At 68.1% G+C, this 16,202-nt stretch overlaps 1 protein-coding gene across 1 annotated transcript; it reads left to right on the plus strand.

Annotated features, from left to right (window-relative positions):
• Positions 1–6,280: 6,280 nt before the first annotated feature.
• On the plus strand, positions 6,281–14,442 carry KLHL30 (kelch like family member 30). Its single transcript, XM_090285213.1, has 7 exons — positions 6,281–7,090; positions 8,332–8,467; positions 10,088–10,174; positions 10,595–10,750; positions 11,932–12,120; positions 12,728–12,873; positions 14,191–14,442. Exons 1-7 carry the CDS (start codon positions 6,317–6,319, stop codon positions 14,440–14,442), a joined length of 1,740 nt encoding a protein of 579 aa, XP_090141339.1. The 5' UTR covers positions 6,281–6,316.
• Positions 14,443–16,202: the final 1,760 nt, after the last annotated feature.

The raw sequence follows: 16,202 nt of genomic DNA on the forward strand, positions 1-16,202 counted from the left end.
GGAGGCGGTGCGATCCCACGTGGTCGCCTGCCCACCCCAGTGTCCCCGGGGACCTGGTGCCCAAAGAGAAGGCTCCCTGGAGGCCAGTTTGATGGCCCCTCCCAGGCCCCACCTGCAGGCTTGTGTTCATAAGCGGGAATGTCAGTGAGAGAGGGGCAGTGGCTGGAGAGGGGCTCCGAGCAGAGGGGACCCAGAGGACTCATGGCAGGGGTAGGGGCACACTTAGCCGGACCATTGTCACCCAGGGTCACCACGGCCTTCTCCAGGAGGAAGAGGGGTGGCTGCACCCTCCAGAATTCTCCAGGGCTTCAGGGTGTCTCATGGGCAGGTGGTGGGGACAGAGCCCTGAAACGCTGGGTGGGACGAACCCCAAATGGCTTGTCCCCAGCCCCCAGGGCAACCAGGGGGTGGGCCCCACCAGCTGGGGGGCTGGCCCAGGGGACTTTGGGGGAGGGTGTCCTGCAGCTGTGCAGTTGCCCCACCAGGCAGTGTATGGGGAGGGGCCTCAGGCACTTGCTGGGGCCACCACCTCCCTGCAGCCAGGCCCCTGTGCCGGTGTCCTTCGCAGCTTGGAAGGCAGCAGGCGGGGGCTGTTGGGCGGAGCAGGGCCTCCCTGCCAGCCGCTCAGGGACTCACACGGAGACACTTGGGGAGACATCAAATCGGGAGAGTTGGGCAGCTGAGGCCGCCCGGCCCAGACAGGAGGACAGGAGTTTGCTAAATAAAGACTCCCAGTCCTGGCCGGTCTGCACACTGTGCTTGCTGCCCCGGGGAGACCGCCTGCGCCCAGCACAGGGCAGGCACCCAGACCCGAGGCTCCTCTCAACCGCACCAAGACACGGGGGCCATGCCCTGAGCCCACAGAGCCTCCACTTGCTCGTCGGTAAAGTGGGGTGCAGTGCTGACCTGCCACCCCCAGGGGCAGGGAAGGGTGGACTACAGCCCCTGTGGGAGGGGTCTCTGTCCTGGGACAACTGTGATGCCCACACACACATGGCTGTCATCCCAGGAGCAGGTTCCAAGGAGCAAACCACTGGCCCTGGGCACCCACAAGCACCTCAATGCTGTTTCTCAGCTCTTGGCCCCAAAACGTGACCGAGGGCTGCCCGGGGCTGGCTGACAGCCCCGGCCTGAGGTGGGGCCCCAGGGCGGGGGTATCAGAGGATGTGGGCGTTCAGGGTCTGTATCCCCGTGGGCTGCCTGGAGGACTGTGTTGCTCTGAGGCAGTGAGAGGGGGTGCGCATTGGTCACAGCCTGGCTTCAATGGTGGCCTGCAGGCGGAGGGACGCAGGAGAGCGCTGGGAGGGGCCGGCACACCTGCCTGGGACAGACCAGCCTGCTCGCGGTGGCCTCCGCCTCAGCTTGGACTGAGGCCAACAGGGGGCACCTCACAAGCATCCTGGGTTCTGGGAGGATGTGGGGGCCAGGGTGGGCTGCCAGGAGATGGGGAGGTGGAGGCACACTCCCAGGTTTGAGGCCTGGAAGGCGGGAGAAGGTGCCTCCGTAGCCACCCTGCTTCCTGGGGTCTCATAGAAACAGTGTTCTGGGGGCAGCCCCACCCTCTTCAAGCCCCTCTCCCTGGCCCAGAGCTGGGAAAGCCGGTATTTTCCACGACATCACAGGTGATTCAATGCTCAGCAGCCTGGGACCTGGCCCACTGCCAGCTCTCACGTGGGGAGCAGGGTCCCCTGCAGCAGACAGGCCAGCCCGGCAAGGCCACATGCACAGCTGTAGGCCCCCTGGGTGCTTATAAGCCTGCGGTCCAGTTGGTGAGGACCCAGAGCCCCGGCTCAGGCTGCAGGCCCCAGGGAGGGGGCCCGACACAGAACAAGGTGCAGCCCTGCTTGCTGCCTGGCCCGTGCCTGCACAGGGCCCAGGACGCATACGCAGAGAACAGCAGCCCCCAAGGCAGGGGAGACGTGGCATTCCTGTGGCTGTGGCAACCTGGCACCGGGCACCTGCCTCGCTGCCGCGCAGGCTCAGCACAGAGCCCCATGATGAACAGAGCCAGCGGCGAGGGCCCTGGTGACCCCCCTCCTGACCGTCTGGGCCATGCGGCCCCTCCCACGTTGTACTGCAGAAGTGACGGAATCACTTCCAAGCAGGCATCAAGACTCCCGTCTTTGCTGTTCCCATCCCTGGAGAAGCGGCTGCCGTGGTGGGACAGCCAGGTGCAGAGGCCACCCACCAAGTCCAGCCTTCGGGGGACTCCATGGTGCCCACTGAGGACAGAGCCTGAGGCAGAACAACCGTAGAAACTGAGATAATAGGCGTCTGTTGTGTTAGGGCGCCAGACTGTGGGGACATTTGTCACGCTCAGCAGCCAATGAAACAGCAGACGAGGCCGCTTCAGCCAGGGAGAGCTCAGAATTCTGGAGCAATGGTCCATCGCACCCGCTGGCTCCGACCCCAGACAGGGGTCCCGCGCTCAGCAGGCCGGGACGCCTCCCCCAGAGCGCTCTGCCTAAGATGAAATGCCACAGCAAGTCCCCGGGGAAGGGGCTGTCCATCGAAGTCCCAAGGGCGTTGTCACCTAAGGAAGGGGAGAAGAGGGGGTGACCTCATGGCACCCACGGCCCAAATAAATCCCAGATGGAATGAGACACCCGCCCGAGGGCGCCAGACGGCCCGTTGCTCTGGGGCAGCCTCCCAGCGTGGAGGGACTGGATGTCACTTCCTAAGCTGTGGCGGGTCTGTGTCAGGATGCGATTTCACCTCCTGGTTTGCAAAGACCGATCCCATCAGAAATGCTTGTGAAATGAGTGACAAAACAGGCCGCGCGCGCCGCCCTGCCGGCATTCTGACTCCGGCGGGGCAGACGGCGGGGCGGCCGGTGCGTCTCCGCTTTGTACCTTCCTGTTTCCCACATCGTCCACTATGGGGATGCATTGTTTTTGTCATAAAAAGAAGCCAGTGGCGCATTTTCAAAACCTGTACCACTCGGTGGCGACCTGTTGACAAGGATCTGTTTTGAGCCCGGTATTGAGTTTCCCAGACTCACTGGTCATGCGAGACCCATGTCCCTGGAATGTCCCTGCATTCCTTGCCCGCCCGCGCCGGGCAGCTCCTGACAGCAGCCTCTCATCAGAATCCCCGTCCATCTTCCTCCAGCAGTGACCCTCCGCGTCCCGCGTGCAAACGGGGCGGGTTCCCCCTCCCCACGGCACTCTCCCTGCTGTGGTGCCGGATACAGTGACAGCTGGGACGTCCAGAGGGTCCCCGCGCTCTCAACGAGGCTAATGCTCACAGGCGGGGGGAACGGTCTGAAACGGCCGGGGCGGGGACAGAGCCTAGCGCTGGGCGGGGCGGGGCTAAGTGGGGCGGGGCGGGGCTGGGTTGGCAGGGATAGGGCCTGGGGCGGGGCGGGGCGGGGCTAAGTGGGGTGGGGCGGGGCTTATCTGGGCAGGGATAAGGACCGGGGCGGGGCGGGGCGGGGCGGGGCGGGGCGGGGCGGGGCTGGGTTGGGCAGGGATAAGGATGGGGGGCGGGGCGGGGCGGGGCGGGGCGGGGCTGGGTTGGGCAGGGATAAGGACCGGGGCGGGGCGGGGCGGGGCGCGGACCCAGGAAGCCTGCGAGCGGGCAGAGCCGGGGAGCGCCCTGTGAGCGCGTGATTAGCGAGGCCTGCGCTGCGGCGCCCGTGTAGGCTGCACGCGTCGTGGGAGCTCCCCGCCGCCTCCCCAGCGGGTGGCAGGGCCAGCAGCGGTGCGCGTGGGGCAGGTGCCCTCTGCCCCGGACCCAGGCTGTCGTGATGGCCCCTGCCCTGCGGACAGTACCTGCCATGCCGGGAGTGAGGGCCGGCCCCCGGAGCCACCTGGGCCCCTGGGCACCGTAAGGCCGTCAGCCTGTCCCCAGTGCACATGGGGAGGCCTCCCGCTGGCCCAGCCTGACGCGGCCCCGCCGCACACACCTAGAAACGCTGTCGGCGAGCCCTCGCGGGCGAAGGACGGAGCGGCGGACAGGCAGACGCTGCCACCCGGCCACCCCCGGCGGCGGCGGCCTCCCTCCCGCGCCCCCGCCAGCCCGCGCCGCGGGCACGTCTCTCGGACCGCTGCGATGCCCGAGACCGCCTCGGTGTCCCGGGTCCAGAGCGAGGGACCCCCCCGTGACCCCGTGCACCGCCCCGAAGGGGAGGCTCTGCGGCTGTATTTTTAGATGACCCCATTTCGTGTCCCTCTTTGGCTCTCACGAGTAATAAAGATACCATGGCAGCTGAAGGCCAAGGCCACATGCGTCCCTGCCACCAGTCTGGGGGCACTCGGGGATGCCCCCTCACCTGTCTGGACACCCCCTCGACCACCCGCCTGCCCCACTGCCCCCGTGGACCCAGGTTTGGGAAGGCTTTGCTGACCAGCTACATTTCTTTATGACTGTCCAGTCTTCCCGCCGGGCAGAACGAGGCCACGTATGCAGGTGCCTGTCGGTGACCACAGAGAAGCACGCGCTCTGTGCGCCCCCCTGAGGCCCCAGCACCGGCTCCACTGTCCCCTCTCTCAGATGAGGAAGCAGCGGGGGTCGCGCCCCCGCCCCAAGTCAGCTCCCAGGGAGGGGCGAAGCCTGCCCCCCGCCCAGGCCCTGGGCCTGGAGGCCCCCTGTGGGCTTTCAGAGGGGACAGCCCAGGAGGAGACAGGCAGCACCACACTCCTTCCCCCACCGGCCCACCCCTCGCTGCCCGCCCACCCGCCCTCCCTCCTGGGACAGGGAGAGGCTAAAAATACCCTTTCATCCCCACGTGGCCACCCAGCCCGGCAGGCCCGCCATGCCCCGCAGCCAGCTGGCCAGTCCTGCTCTCCGGCCTGCGTCTTCAGCACGGGGTGCAGGGTCCCGCTGAGAGGTAGGGCCCGGGGGCTCTGCCGAGGGGCCATGGGAGGGGTGGTGGGGACCGGGAGAGAGTGGGTGACAGTGGGTCAGCCCGTGGGCTCGGAGCTCACAGTGCTGGCTGCTTTGGAGAGAGACCCTGGTCAGCGTGGCGCGGGGACCCAGCAGGCAGGCTCCCTCCGTGTCTGGGTCTGGCTGGAGAGGCAGGCAAGGCGGAGGCCGGGCCACACCCTGACGGCACCCAGGGCCACCGCGCCCACTGTCCAGCATCCAGCGTGCTTCCCTGTCCTGCCCACTCAGGCTTCCTCATGCCTGGCCCAGACGGGCCCCTGGGTGAGACTCTGGGACCCTCCGGAAGCCCTTGCCTTGAGCTGGGACTGCAGGCAGCAGGTGTCAGCAGACACCGCTAAGGCCCCAGGGGATGGGGTTGCGGCTGGGTGCTTCTGCCTCCTGTGGCAGCAGCGACCACTGGCAGCATGGCCATGATGGCAACGCCGGGCCTGGGGGCGGTGGCTGTCCCACCAAGCTCCTGCCAAGCCCCTTCAGAGGGCAAGGCCAGCACCGCCAGCCAGGGGTCCTCCCTAGGAGGCGTCAGGCAGGATGGACGCTGGCCTGGCCTGCAGACGGGCCTATCCTGGCGTGAGCCCGAGCAGGTGCTCAGGCCCCCAAGGGTGCTCCCAGGTCTGGGCCTGCTCTGTAGGGTGGGGATGGCACCCGTCGGGGAGGGGACGTGCCTTCGGCTCCCACCACCGGCAGCGACGTCACAGCTCAGCAAGGCCTCCCCACCCCTCCGTCCCCACAGTTCTCTTCTCTTTCTGGGGTTTTGTCCCCTTGGCTGCCCTGCTGGCTCTGGATGGCACCCCCTGGTGGACACACCGCTTCTTTGGGGTGCAGCTTTTCGCTGCAGTGGGTAGCTCAGGGTGAAGGCCTCCAGGCAGACCTTTCCTCTCTCTGGGGAGGCTTCTGAGGTAAAATGTCATAAATAAATATGCATGTAACTAAATAAGCCCAGATGGAAATTTGCTGAATTAGACGATAGGAACACTGGGACATAACATCACACTCCAGAAAGTTTCCCATGGTCTCTACCCACCCACACCCCAAGATGATGGGAGCCTGGGGGTGCAGCAGGGGTCCCTCAGCCTAGTCCCCCAGGGACACCAGCGGGGTCATGCAGGCCAAGGCTGGAAACCTCTCCAATGTCCCCAACGCCCTTCCCAGCAACAGTGGATCCGGGAGCAAGGAAGCCACTAGGGGTTGGGGCCATGGGGTTCCCCAAGCCCCCGGGGTCCGCTCTGTGTGGCCCAGAGGTGTGGGGGGCTCAAGGCTGGGCGGGGTGGAGGGGGAGCTGGGTAAAGTGCTTCACACACTGTGGTGCTCAGTCAGGGCTGTCGAGGGGTGGAAGGAACCGGGTGGCTGAGGCCAGCCCGCCCCGCTGACCCTGCTGCCGTCCCACCCCAGCAGCTTCTTCCCGGGGGGCCGTCGTGTCCGTGCCGCAGTCATGGTGCAGAACGTGGACGACCTGGACTTCCACGTGCCCTCACACGCCCAGGACATGCTGGACGGGCTGCAGAGGCTACGCTCCCAGCCCAAGCTGGCCGACGTCACGCTGCTGGTGGGCGGACGGGAGCTGCCCTGCCACCGCGGCCTCCTGGCGCTCAGCAGCCCCTATTTCCACGCCATGTTCGCGGGCGACTTCGCCGAGAGCTTCTCGGCGCGTGTGGAGCTGTGGGACGTGGAGGCCGCTGCGGTGGGACAGCTGGTGGACTTCGTGTACACGGGCCGGCTGACCATCACCCAGGCCAACGTGGAGACGCTGACGCGCACGGCCGCGCGGCTCCACTTCCCGGCGGTGCAGAAGGCCTGCGGCCGCTACCTGCAGCAGCAGCTGGACGCCACCAACTGCCTGGGCATCTGCGAGTTCGGGGAGCAGCAGGGGCTGCTGGGCGTGGCCGCCAAGGCCTGGGCCTTCCTGCGGGAGAACTTCGAGGCTGTGGCCCAGGAGGACGAGTTCCTGCAGTTGTCCCAAGAGCGGCTGGCGACCTGTCTGGCCAGCGACCTGCTGCAGGTGCAGCCAGAGCAAAGCCGGCTGGAGGCCCTGCTGCGCTGGGTGCGCCACGACCCGCAGGCCCGGGCTGCCCACCTGCCTGAGCTGCTCAGCCTCGTGCGCCTGGATGCCGTGCCCAGGCCCTTTGTGCGGCAGCTGCTGGCCACGGAGCCGCTGATCCTGGGGGCGGAGGCGTGCCAGGCGGCCCTGTCCCGGGGCCGTGACGGGGTGAGTGAGGGCGGGGGAGCAGGGACGGGAAGGCGAGACCCTCCGCCTGCACAGGGTGGAGAGTACACCACTCACCCCAGTGTAGACTGCACCCCTGTGCGGGCCAAAGGTGGGGGGAAGCGGAACCTAGAAGTGACCATTCCCAACCCCTGCCCCGGAGGAGCCCACAGCTCCCGGGCACCAGCCTGGAAACAGACCCAAGGCCGTAGGAGAAAGGCCCGCACTGGGCTGGGGGCATCCTCAGATGGGCAGGTAGTCAGGGAGGGCCCTCTGAAGGAGGCAGGCTCTGAGCTGGGACTCAGACGTGGGCATAGGAGCTCAGCAGGAGGGAACAGTCAGAGAAGATGGCCCAGCTTGTGCACAGGCAAGGGACACAGACAGGCACGGCAGCCGGCCCCCGCCTGTCCCTTGGGAAGCTGCTGGAGCATTTATGGGTGCAATTTCCTATCTGTGCTGACAGTAGCCTGGCAGGCAGGGCAGGTCCTGGGGAAGTGACAGGCCAGGGCGTGTCTGCTTCCTGCTCAGAGCCTCACTCCACAGGATGTCTCAGCAGCCAAGTCTGGGGACAAAGATGTGGCTCAGGCCAGGGGTGGGGTGCACCGTGGCCCCACACTGCCGGGAACAAAGGGCCAGCCTCATGGTGGAGCCTGTGGGGGCCTGCCCCACTAGGCGGGACCTTGTCATTGCTGGTGGCGGGAGGTGTGGGGCCAAGAGGCCGTGGGTCCCCGGGGTCCTGGAGCTCTGGGCAGTGGCTACTTATCAACTCGGGTGGGACCGTGCCAGCACATCCCGCCAGGCGGGGCCACCCTCGTCGGGGGCGCTACATGCTGGCCCGGGAGAGCAGCGCTCCCAGGCACAGGGGAGGCCAAGGTGGGGGCTCAGGGACAGTGTGTGGGGTGGTTCCGCAGACGGGCGAAGGACCATCTGTGAGAGGCATGTGGTGGCTGCTGGGAGGGGAGCAGGCCTGACGCTCAGGGTACACAGGGGCAGGTGCCCCGCCCCCGGCTGAGCTCTGCCACTGTCCCCACACGCATGTGCACACGCACACTGGAGCTCACCCCACCCACACGCATGTGCCAACACGGAGCACACTCGTGGGCCCACAGCTGCCCCAAACATCAAGGCCACTTCCTGCCTCAGCAAACGGCAGCGAGGCCTGCCGGTGCCAGGGCCCTGGGCGCGGGGAGACCGTTGTCGCCCTGCCCTGACTGCTGCCTCCCCACCCCCTTCCCGGGCCACAGGCGCTGCGGGCCCTGCCTCGGCAGCTGGAGGAGGTGCTGGTGGTGGTGGGCGGGCGGGCCCTGGAGGAGGACGAGGAAGGCGCGGAGGAGCCCACCCCCCACGGCGGGAACTTCGCTTTCTACGACACCAAAGCCAGTGAGTCCCCGGGGCACCCCGAACTCGGCCGCTGTCCCTGCCACCTTACAGGAGCCACCTGTGAGGGGCACTAAGGTCAGGTCCAGCCTGGGTGTGCCAGGGCCCGGGGGTGCGTGCAGTGCAGGCCCCCCTCCCTTCAGCCACAGCCCTCGGCTTTGTCCTTTAGGCCCCGGGTCCCCCGGGTAACGGGTCCTCCTGCTCAGACTGCACCGTGTCGGGCAGGCGGCCTGGCCAGCTGCTTCCTCTTGGTGGCCACGGCCCCTGGGCGTGGTGCAGGCCGCCTGGGAGTGAGATCTCAGGATCCGGACCAGCCCTTGGGCAGGGGCTCTACCTCCCTGAGCCTCAGTTTCCTCATCTGTGAAATTGGCTGCTGTCACACAGTTGAACGAGGGGCCTGCTGGTTGGATGTGCCCCTCCTGCCTGGGGCTGGGGGGCACGGTGGCCCCGGCCAGCCCTTCTGGCAGCACTGGTGCCGGCTGGCCATGTCCTAGGGCCCCAGGGCAGGTCGTCAGCCACACCCACCCCACCCCACCCCCACCACCATGACAGCAGAGGCTGGTGGGCTAGGACCGCCGTCCCAGGTCAGAGCTGACATCGGAGGATGAATCTCTTGGCTCCTCCCGGAGCAGCTGTCCCTTGGATCCTGCTGGAGGGGGACGGGGGAGGCTGGCAGGCGAAGGCCTGGGGCCTGACTGCTGGGCAATCCCCACCCTGGGGTGACACAGACATGAGTCAGGGGGACACGCAGCTTAGGAGGGCCCGATGTTCCATGTGCCCTGAAAACTGTCACCAACAAGCAGAGCCTTCCCAAGGCTGCGCCTCTCGCACTGCCTTCCATGAAACCCAAACTGTCCACGTACAGGACTCAGACGTCCTCAGCTACTCCTTGCCTCAGTTTACCTCACGGAGCTCCCTTAGGCAGGTCTGGCATGGGTGTGCCTCTCTCCTGCAAGCTGCCTGCAGCTGAGCAGTGGCTGTGGGACAGACACGTCATCTCACGTGGTCCCCACACATCCCTGGGGGTGGGAATTACCCCCATTTCACAGACGAAGAAACAGGTCGGAACTTGGCCAATGCCACGCAGCGGGTGCGTGAGAGCTGGGTGAGGGCCACTTTGCCCACTGCAGACCCACATCCGGTCCCCCGCAGGCCCACGTCCACACCCCGCAGGCCCCGGGCTCCCGTGAGCACAGGAGGCGCTGGGGGTGAGCAAGCATATGTGGAATGAGCAGATGTAGGACGTCTCTGTTACAACCTGCCAGTGACAAGAGATCAGGCCCCTGAAGCCAGCACCCCTTCTGACTGAGGGGGGACCAGGCCACAGGGCCCACTCGGGGTCAGCGGGGTCCATGTGAGAGCAGCCTCCGGGGACAGGCCACCTCCCCACTTACCCTGGGGCCGTCCTGCGTCTGGTCTGGGCCCCGAGGGGCCACCAGGAGCCGGGCCTGGCCGTGTGCTCCAGGCACCCAGGCGGCCTCCGCCCCCGCCCCTGGGGTCACCCCGCGCTGCTGCAGCAGCCGAGCCCCGCCTTGTCCTTTCTAGTGAGTGGCAGGGGACCTGCGGGTCGGGCGGCCGGGGAATGGGCCCCGCACGCTGACCCCGCCGCTCCCGCCCTGCCAGAGAGCTGGACGATGCTGCCCAACTTCCCGGACTCCAACAAGTGGGGCTTCTCGCTGGCCGCGCTCAGCAGCAGCGTCTACATCACAGGTGGGCAGGCGGCAGCGGCCCCTGCGCCGGGGGGCCCGCGGCGGTTTAGGCAAGACTCTTCCAGGGCTTTCCGCGGGCTGGGGACGAGAACATCTAAACTCCACACGTGGGTGCGGGGAGCAGTCACTGCCGGGCCTGGGCCCCGGGGGCCTCGGGACGCTCCTGCCGCCAGGCCTCCCGAGCTGGAGCCGTGTGATGGCCCAGGGGGGTCACTCTGCCCTTTTCTACCCCAGAAGTCGGGGGCCTGTGTTAGATTTGGTTGGGAAGGAGCTTCCGTGTTTGTGGGGCACGGAGTGCCCTGTCCAATCACCCCGCCGGACAGTGCCCCGAGGCCCCCCCAGCCCTGGCCCGGGCAGCAGCGAGCAGGACCCTCGGTCCCCAGGCCGACGGGCGCCTGAGCGGACAGAGCCTCTCCCGCAGGCGGCTCCCGGGGCAGCAAGACGGACAGGTGGTCGACCACGCAGGCCTGGTGCTTCCCGCTGCGGGAGGCGGCCTGGAGGCCGGTGGCGCCCATGCTGAAGGCCCGCACCAACCACGCCAGCGCGGCGCTCAACGGGGAGATCTACGTCATCGGCGGTGAGGCCACCCTCGCCCCTGCCCCCCCGAGCACCCCCCCGCCTCCCTGCAGCCAGGGGCCTCTCAATCCTGCAACCGTGGCTTCCCACCCCCTCCCCACCCCCATCGGGGACCAGCGAGCCCCGTGCTGGCCTCAGGGACGCCGGGGGGCTGGGGCTGCCCCCGGCCCTGCCCTCAGGAACTCACTGTTGGGGTGAACAGGACGCCCTCCAGGGCTCCTGGCCAGGCCGGGCGTCAGAACGCACACCTGGCCGTGCCATGCGGACGTCCTGGCATGAGGCTCAGGCGTGGGGTCTCCAGCTCCAGCTGTCTCTGAGGCACTCGGGGGACACAGGACGCAGGACAAGGAGTCAGCCCCGGAGGAGGCGCTGGAGGAGCTGGGGCCTCAGGCCACCAGCCGATCCCAGGCCCGTGGGCTCAGGTCTTCGCTCGGGGCCCCCTCCTCAGGGAAGTCCCTGGGGCGAAGGGAGCCGCAGTGGGTCCTTCGGCTGCCACCTTCGTCCCAACACGCCCCGGCCTGCGCACGGGCGCCCGCCTGACCCCTGCCCACCGCAGAGCCCTGTCAGAAGCGCCCCAGGGACACGTGTAGTGGGAAGAAGTTGAAAAAGGAACTTCCCGAGGCCTCTGCAGCGATCGCCCGGACCCAAGGCCATTCCTCATTGTCCTGTGTGCTGGCTAGCCCCTTACCCCTCTGGGGGTGTTGTGGCCAGCCCAAGAGCAGGGGGCACGTGCACGCCCTGAGCCCTTGGAAGTGGGGACCCCCAGACTTGCCCTCCCACCCAGGGCAGGTCCCTGTCATCGTCACATCCAGGCTCTGCCCGGGGCTGGGGCGGGGCTGCGCACAGCTCTGCCAGGACGGATTCCCTCCCCCCAGGGAGGGACCTGCGGGCCGGCCTCCTGGGGGGTCCCACCAGCACCCCCCTGATGTGCCCTGGCTCTGAGGCCACGTGAGTGGGTGGGCTTTGGTAGGAGGGAATTTCTGCGTACAAGCGCCCCCCTGCCCCCCACTTCCTGGTCGTGAGTGAGGCCTTGAGCAAACCCCTCGCCTCTCCGACCTCACTGCCCTCTGAAACGGGGGTGACGCCCCTGCCAGGTGCGGCCGGGCCTTCCGCCGCCTTCCCCCCCTGGGCCCCCAGCGCGGTCCCCGCGCCCCGACACAGCCCTTGGCCCCGCGCCCGCAGGCACCACCCTGGACGTGGTGGAGGTGGAGAGCTACGACCCCTACAGCGACGCCTGGACGCCCGTGAGCCCGGCCCTCAAGTACGTGAGCAACTTCTCGGCGGCCGGCTGCCGGGGCCGGCTCTACCTGGTGGGCTCCAGCGCCTGCAAGTACAACGCGCTGGCACTGCAGTGCTACAACCCGGTCACAGGTGCGTGCGCCGGCCTGGAGGCGCGAGGGGCCGGGGGCAGGGAAGCCCGGCGCCGGGGCCGGGGGGCTGCGCGGCTCCTCTGCGCACTGGGCAGCGGTCTGGACGCCCGGGGCACCCTGGGCAGCGGCTCAGTCCCCCCGCTCCGTGGCAGGGCTGGGCCCCAGCTGGCCCGCTCCGGCTCGGCGGCTCTCCCGGCCCTGTCGCGCACCGCTGTTCTATCCCCCGGACGGTGGAGATGGAACGAGGGCCCGTTCTGCAGGACGGGTGTGAGGGGCCCAGGGGAGACCAAACGGACCCAGAACCAGCGGGGTTACCAGGCCAAGGGGGCAGGGCGGGGGGCAGGGGCAGCCGCCAGGGCAAGGCCTCTGAAGCCTTAAAGGCCCTGCTGAGGGCGTGAGGACGAGGCCCCGCCCCCCCCCGGCCTCGGGGGGGGGGGTGCCCCCCTACACCCCCCACCTGTCCGGAGAGAGCGAGGCGCAGTGAGGCGGGCGGTGGGCTCCTGCTCCCACGCAAGGGCGCACTCCCCGGGTGCAGAGGGTGGCGTTGCCCCGGGGGAGCCCCTCCTGGCGCCCTGGAGGCTGGGGGCCTCAGACCGGTGTCCCCACAGAAGCGTGGAGCGTGATCGCCTCACCCTTCCTCCCCAAGTACCTGTCCTCGCCGCGCTGCGCCGCTCTGCAGGGCGCCCTCTACCTGGTCGGCGACAACACCAAGAAGGTCTACGTGTACGACCCCGGGGCCAACCTGTGGCAGAAGGTGGGCCCCAGCTTCACCTCCTGGTGGGACCCCCACCCCCAGACCCCTGACCACAGCGGGGGAGGACGGTGAAGGGAGCGGTGGGGACACAGCCTGGGCCGCGGCCTAGGGGCTGAGAATCACCGCGGGGCCCCTGCTCCGGCCCAGGTGGCCAGTCCTCCCTGTCGGGGGCAAAACCAGGCTCAGCTGGGGGCGCTTCACGACAGCTGTGGGCTAAGAGAAAACCCTTCCTGCCTGCGGGCCACGCCCAGGAGGGAGTGAGTCTCCCATCCCTGGGGGCAGTCAAGCAGGAAGTGGGTTCCTGAGCTGTGGGGGAGGGGGGGCAGCCAGCTTCTTGGCGCCCCATTCTCGTCCGCCATTGGCCCCAGGGAGGGAGTGGGCGGTGACCATCTCGAGACCAGCCCTTAGGGGGCACCAGTGCCCTGGCCTCTGCCCTGTTTCTTCTTCTGGAGGAGGGACAGTGCCCGGGCCCTTCGTGGCCTCAGCTGTGGTCGGATGCCCTGAGCCCGCCACCTGCTCTGAGCGTCTCCTCCCTGGAGGCCCGAGGAGGTGGCTGAGCTTCCTGCCGCTGCTGTGGGCAGGCTGTGCGGGGGGCCTCACAGGGCCGCCGAGCCCCCACTGCCCACAGCTGTTCCCCGGCATCAGCGCTCCGCTGACCAGAGGCCCCGCTGCGGCGGCACAACAGGTGCCGGGCGCCCCTGCCAGGCGGGGCTTTCTCCCCGGGCCTTGGCGCACCCCCTGCGTGGGGCGGGCGTCCAGCCTCACGGGGCCGCCCTTGCCCACCCCAGGCCCCGGGGCGGCCGCCCATGGCGCCCTTCTGCACCCGGAGGCCGCGGACGAGCCACTCCCAACCGCTGGCCCTGGGCTCTTCCCGGAGCGCCTGCTTCCCAGGCCTCGGGCCGGCTGCTGGCCGTGACCCCCGGCCCTCCCCGGGTCACTCCGAGGGCCAGGGGCCAAGGCCGGGGGTGAGGGGCCACGGGCCGGTGGTCCCGCATATGTGGGTGTCAGGCCCGAGGCCGCCTCAGTCCCGCCAAGGGAGCCGCTGAGATCCCGGCTCAGCCCAGGCCTCACCCCGGGGGACGGCTCCAGGCTCAGGCCCGCGAGCCCCTCACCCCAGCTTTCAGGACCGGGTCGGTCTGGGCTCAGGAGAGAAAGAACGTCGTCCCGGGCTGCGGGCTGGGGAGGGGTGCATGGGGTGTCCCCAGAGACGGAGGAGCCGGAGGGGCCCTGGTGGGGAGGAACGCGCAGGGGGTTGGGGTGAGGTCGCGGGGCCCCGGCCCGGGCCGCCCCGCACGCTGACCGTGACCTGTGCCGCAGGTTCAGTGCCTGCACAGCCTGCACGAGAACGGGGCCCTGGTGCCGCTGGGCGACGCGCTGTACGCCACGGGCGGCCGCTGGCAGGGCATGGACGGCGACTACCACGTGGAGATGGAGGCCTACGACCCTGGGCGGGACGCGTGGACCCGCCTCGGCGCCCTGCCTCGCCTCTGGCTCTACCACGGCGCCTCCAGCATCTTCCTGGACGTTTCCAAGTGGGGCCAGCCCTCCGGCCGCGCGCCGGAGCCCTGAGCCCTTGGGAGGCCCCCGAGGACAGGTGGCCGCAGACCTCCCGGGGGGACCCCGTGCATGTTTGCATGTTTGCTCACTCAGCGGAGGCTGGGCTCAGACCGCTGGGGACGTCAGAAGGACACGGTCTTCGTCGCCACGGCCACCACGCCAACTGAGCTGACCGGCAGCAGGGCCTGCACTCTGGATCCCAAACGGCTGCTTCTGGGGACAAAGGAGCCCCCCAGCTTTTCTGTGTTGTGCCCGGGGAGGGTGGCACCCAACCAAGGCACCAGGAGCAAGGAGCCGGGCGTGGGGACAGGAGGGAGGGTCCTTCTGCCTGCACAGGGGCAGGGGGAGGTCGGCCAAGGCTTCCCAGGGAGGCGAGCAGGACGGGGCGCTCTCTGGCCAGGGTTTCTGTCGTGGTTTGCAAACAGCAGCTCTTCATCAGAGGGGAAGTCCCGGGGGGGGGGGGGGGGCCTGGCGCAGGGATCCTGGAGGAATTTCCAGAGATGCCTCATGGGCACGCTGGGGGCTTCCCGCCAGGCATCCCCCTGAGCAAGGGCCGCGGCTCCTCCTGCCGGCCTGGAGCGTGCCTCAGGGTCACTGGGGCCCGCCCCTGAGCTGGCTCAGACCCCCTGCTCCCTCTTACTTACCCTGAATGAGGCACCCGGTTTGTCACCACGGGGACAATGAAGGACTCTTGCTGGGTACTGAGTGGCCCTCCCACTTTGCCATGGGCTCTGTCAGGGACACAGGGCTGCCAGTCGGGGTGCAGGGCCCAGCAGAGGCCCTGGCGAGCTCCCGTCCCTCTCCCTCAGGCCTGGGGTGAGTCCAGGGCCAGCCCATGGGCTCCTCCCTGAGCCCCACAGGGAACCAGAGGCGCCTCTGGCCTCCTAGCTCTGAGGGAGGGTCCCTGGACCCCTAGCTTCTGTAGGTCAGACCTCCTCTGCTCCCAGACCTGACTCCTCATGCCCATTTCTGCCGGGAGCATGAGTTTGTCCCCTGGTCCCTGACGCCAAGGGGCCTCCTGGGTGTCTGCTCCCAAAGGAACACCAACCCGGACGCAGGGCCCCTCCTCGGCCTGTGGAGTGGGTGAGAGAGAGAACAGAGGTCACTGGGGCCCTTAGACCTTTCTGTATGAAAATTCTGTGAAATGTTTTCTAGACATTTATTGAAGGTGCTCAGCCAAGCGCTGTTTCAAAACACAGACCCAGGAGGTCGGAATGGACTTATTTTGATCACCAGTGGGCAGTGTGTCCCGGAGTTAGGCGTGATTTCCGCTCCTACACACCCTGGGCAGCGGGGAGCAGCTCCTGGGATGGGGGTCCTCTTCTGATTGGCCGCTTTGCCCACATTAGGGCACCTGGATCAGGCTAATTGTATCCTTCGGGGTCCCCAGCAGAAACACGTGATCCCTCAAATTAAGTAATAGAAGAGGGCTTAATATGGGCCGTTTCCAAGGTGTGGGCAAGGGCTGGAGAGACTCTCAGGGCTGGGGGGGCTGTCCCCACCCCTTTGCCCCAGGGACAAGTGATGGAGCAGGTAGAGACTCCAGAAAGAGAGCTGGGGGACAGGGCTGCTGAGGAGCTGGGCCTCTGCTAAATCAGCGCAGCCACTGCGACCTGCCACCCATGACCCATCGGGGAGGAAGTGGTGGATTAGGAGCCCAGCTTCCCTCTCGTTTCTGCCCCCCAGTCTCCCGACAGTGCCTCCCCCGGCCAAACCCAACCAGAGTCAGAGGGAAGACAGGCCACTGACACTGTGTGTAGTGGCCAGGCAGC

Source organism: Furipterus horrens, unplaced genomic scaffold (assembly GCF_987537825.1).
Source record: "Furipterus horrens unplaced genomic scaffold, mFurHor1.1.pri manual_scaffold_1, whole genome shotgun sequence".
In the NCBI taxonomy this organism is placed as follows: domain Eukaryota; kingdom Metazoa; phylum Chordata; class Mammalia; order Chiroptera; family Furipteridae; genus Furipterus; species Furipterus horrens.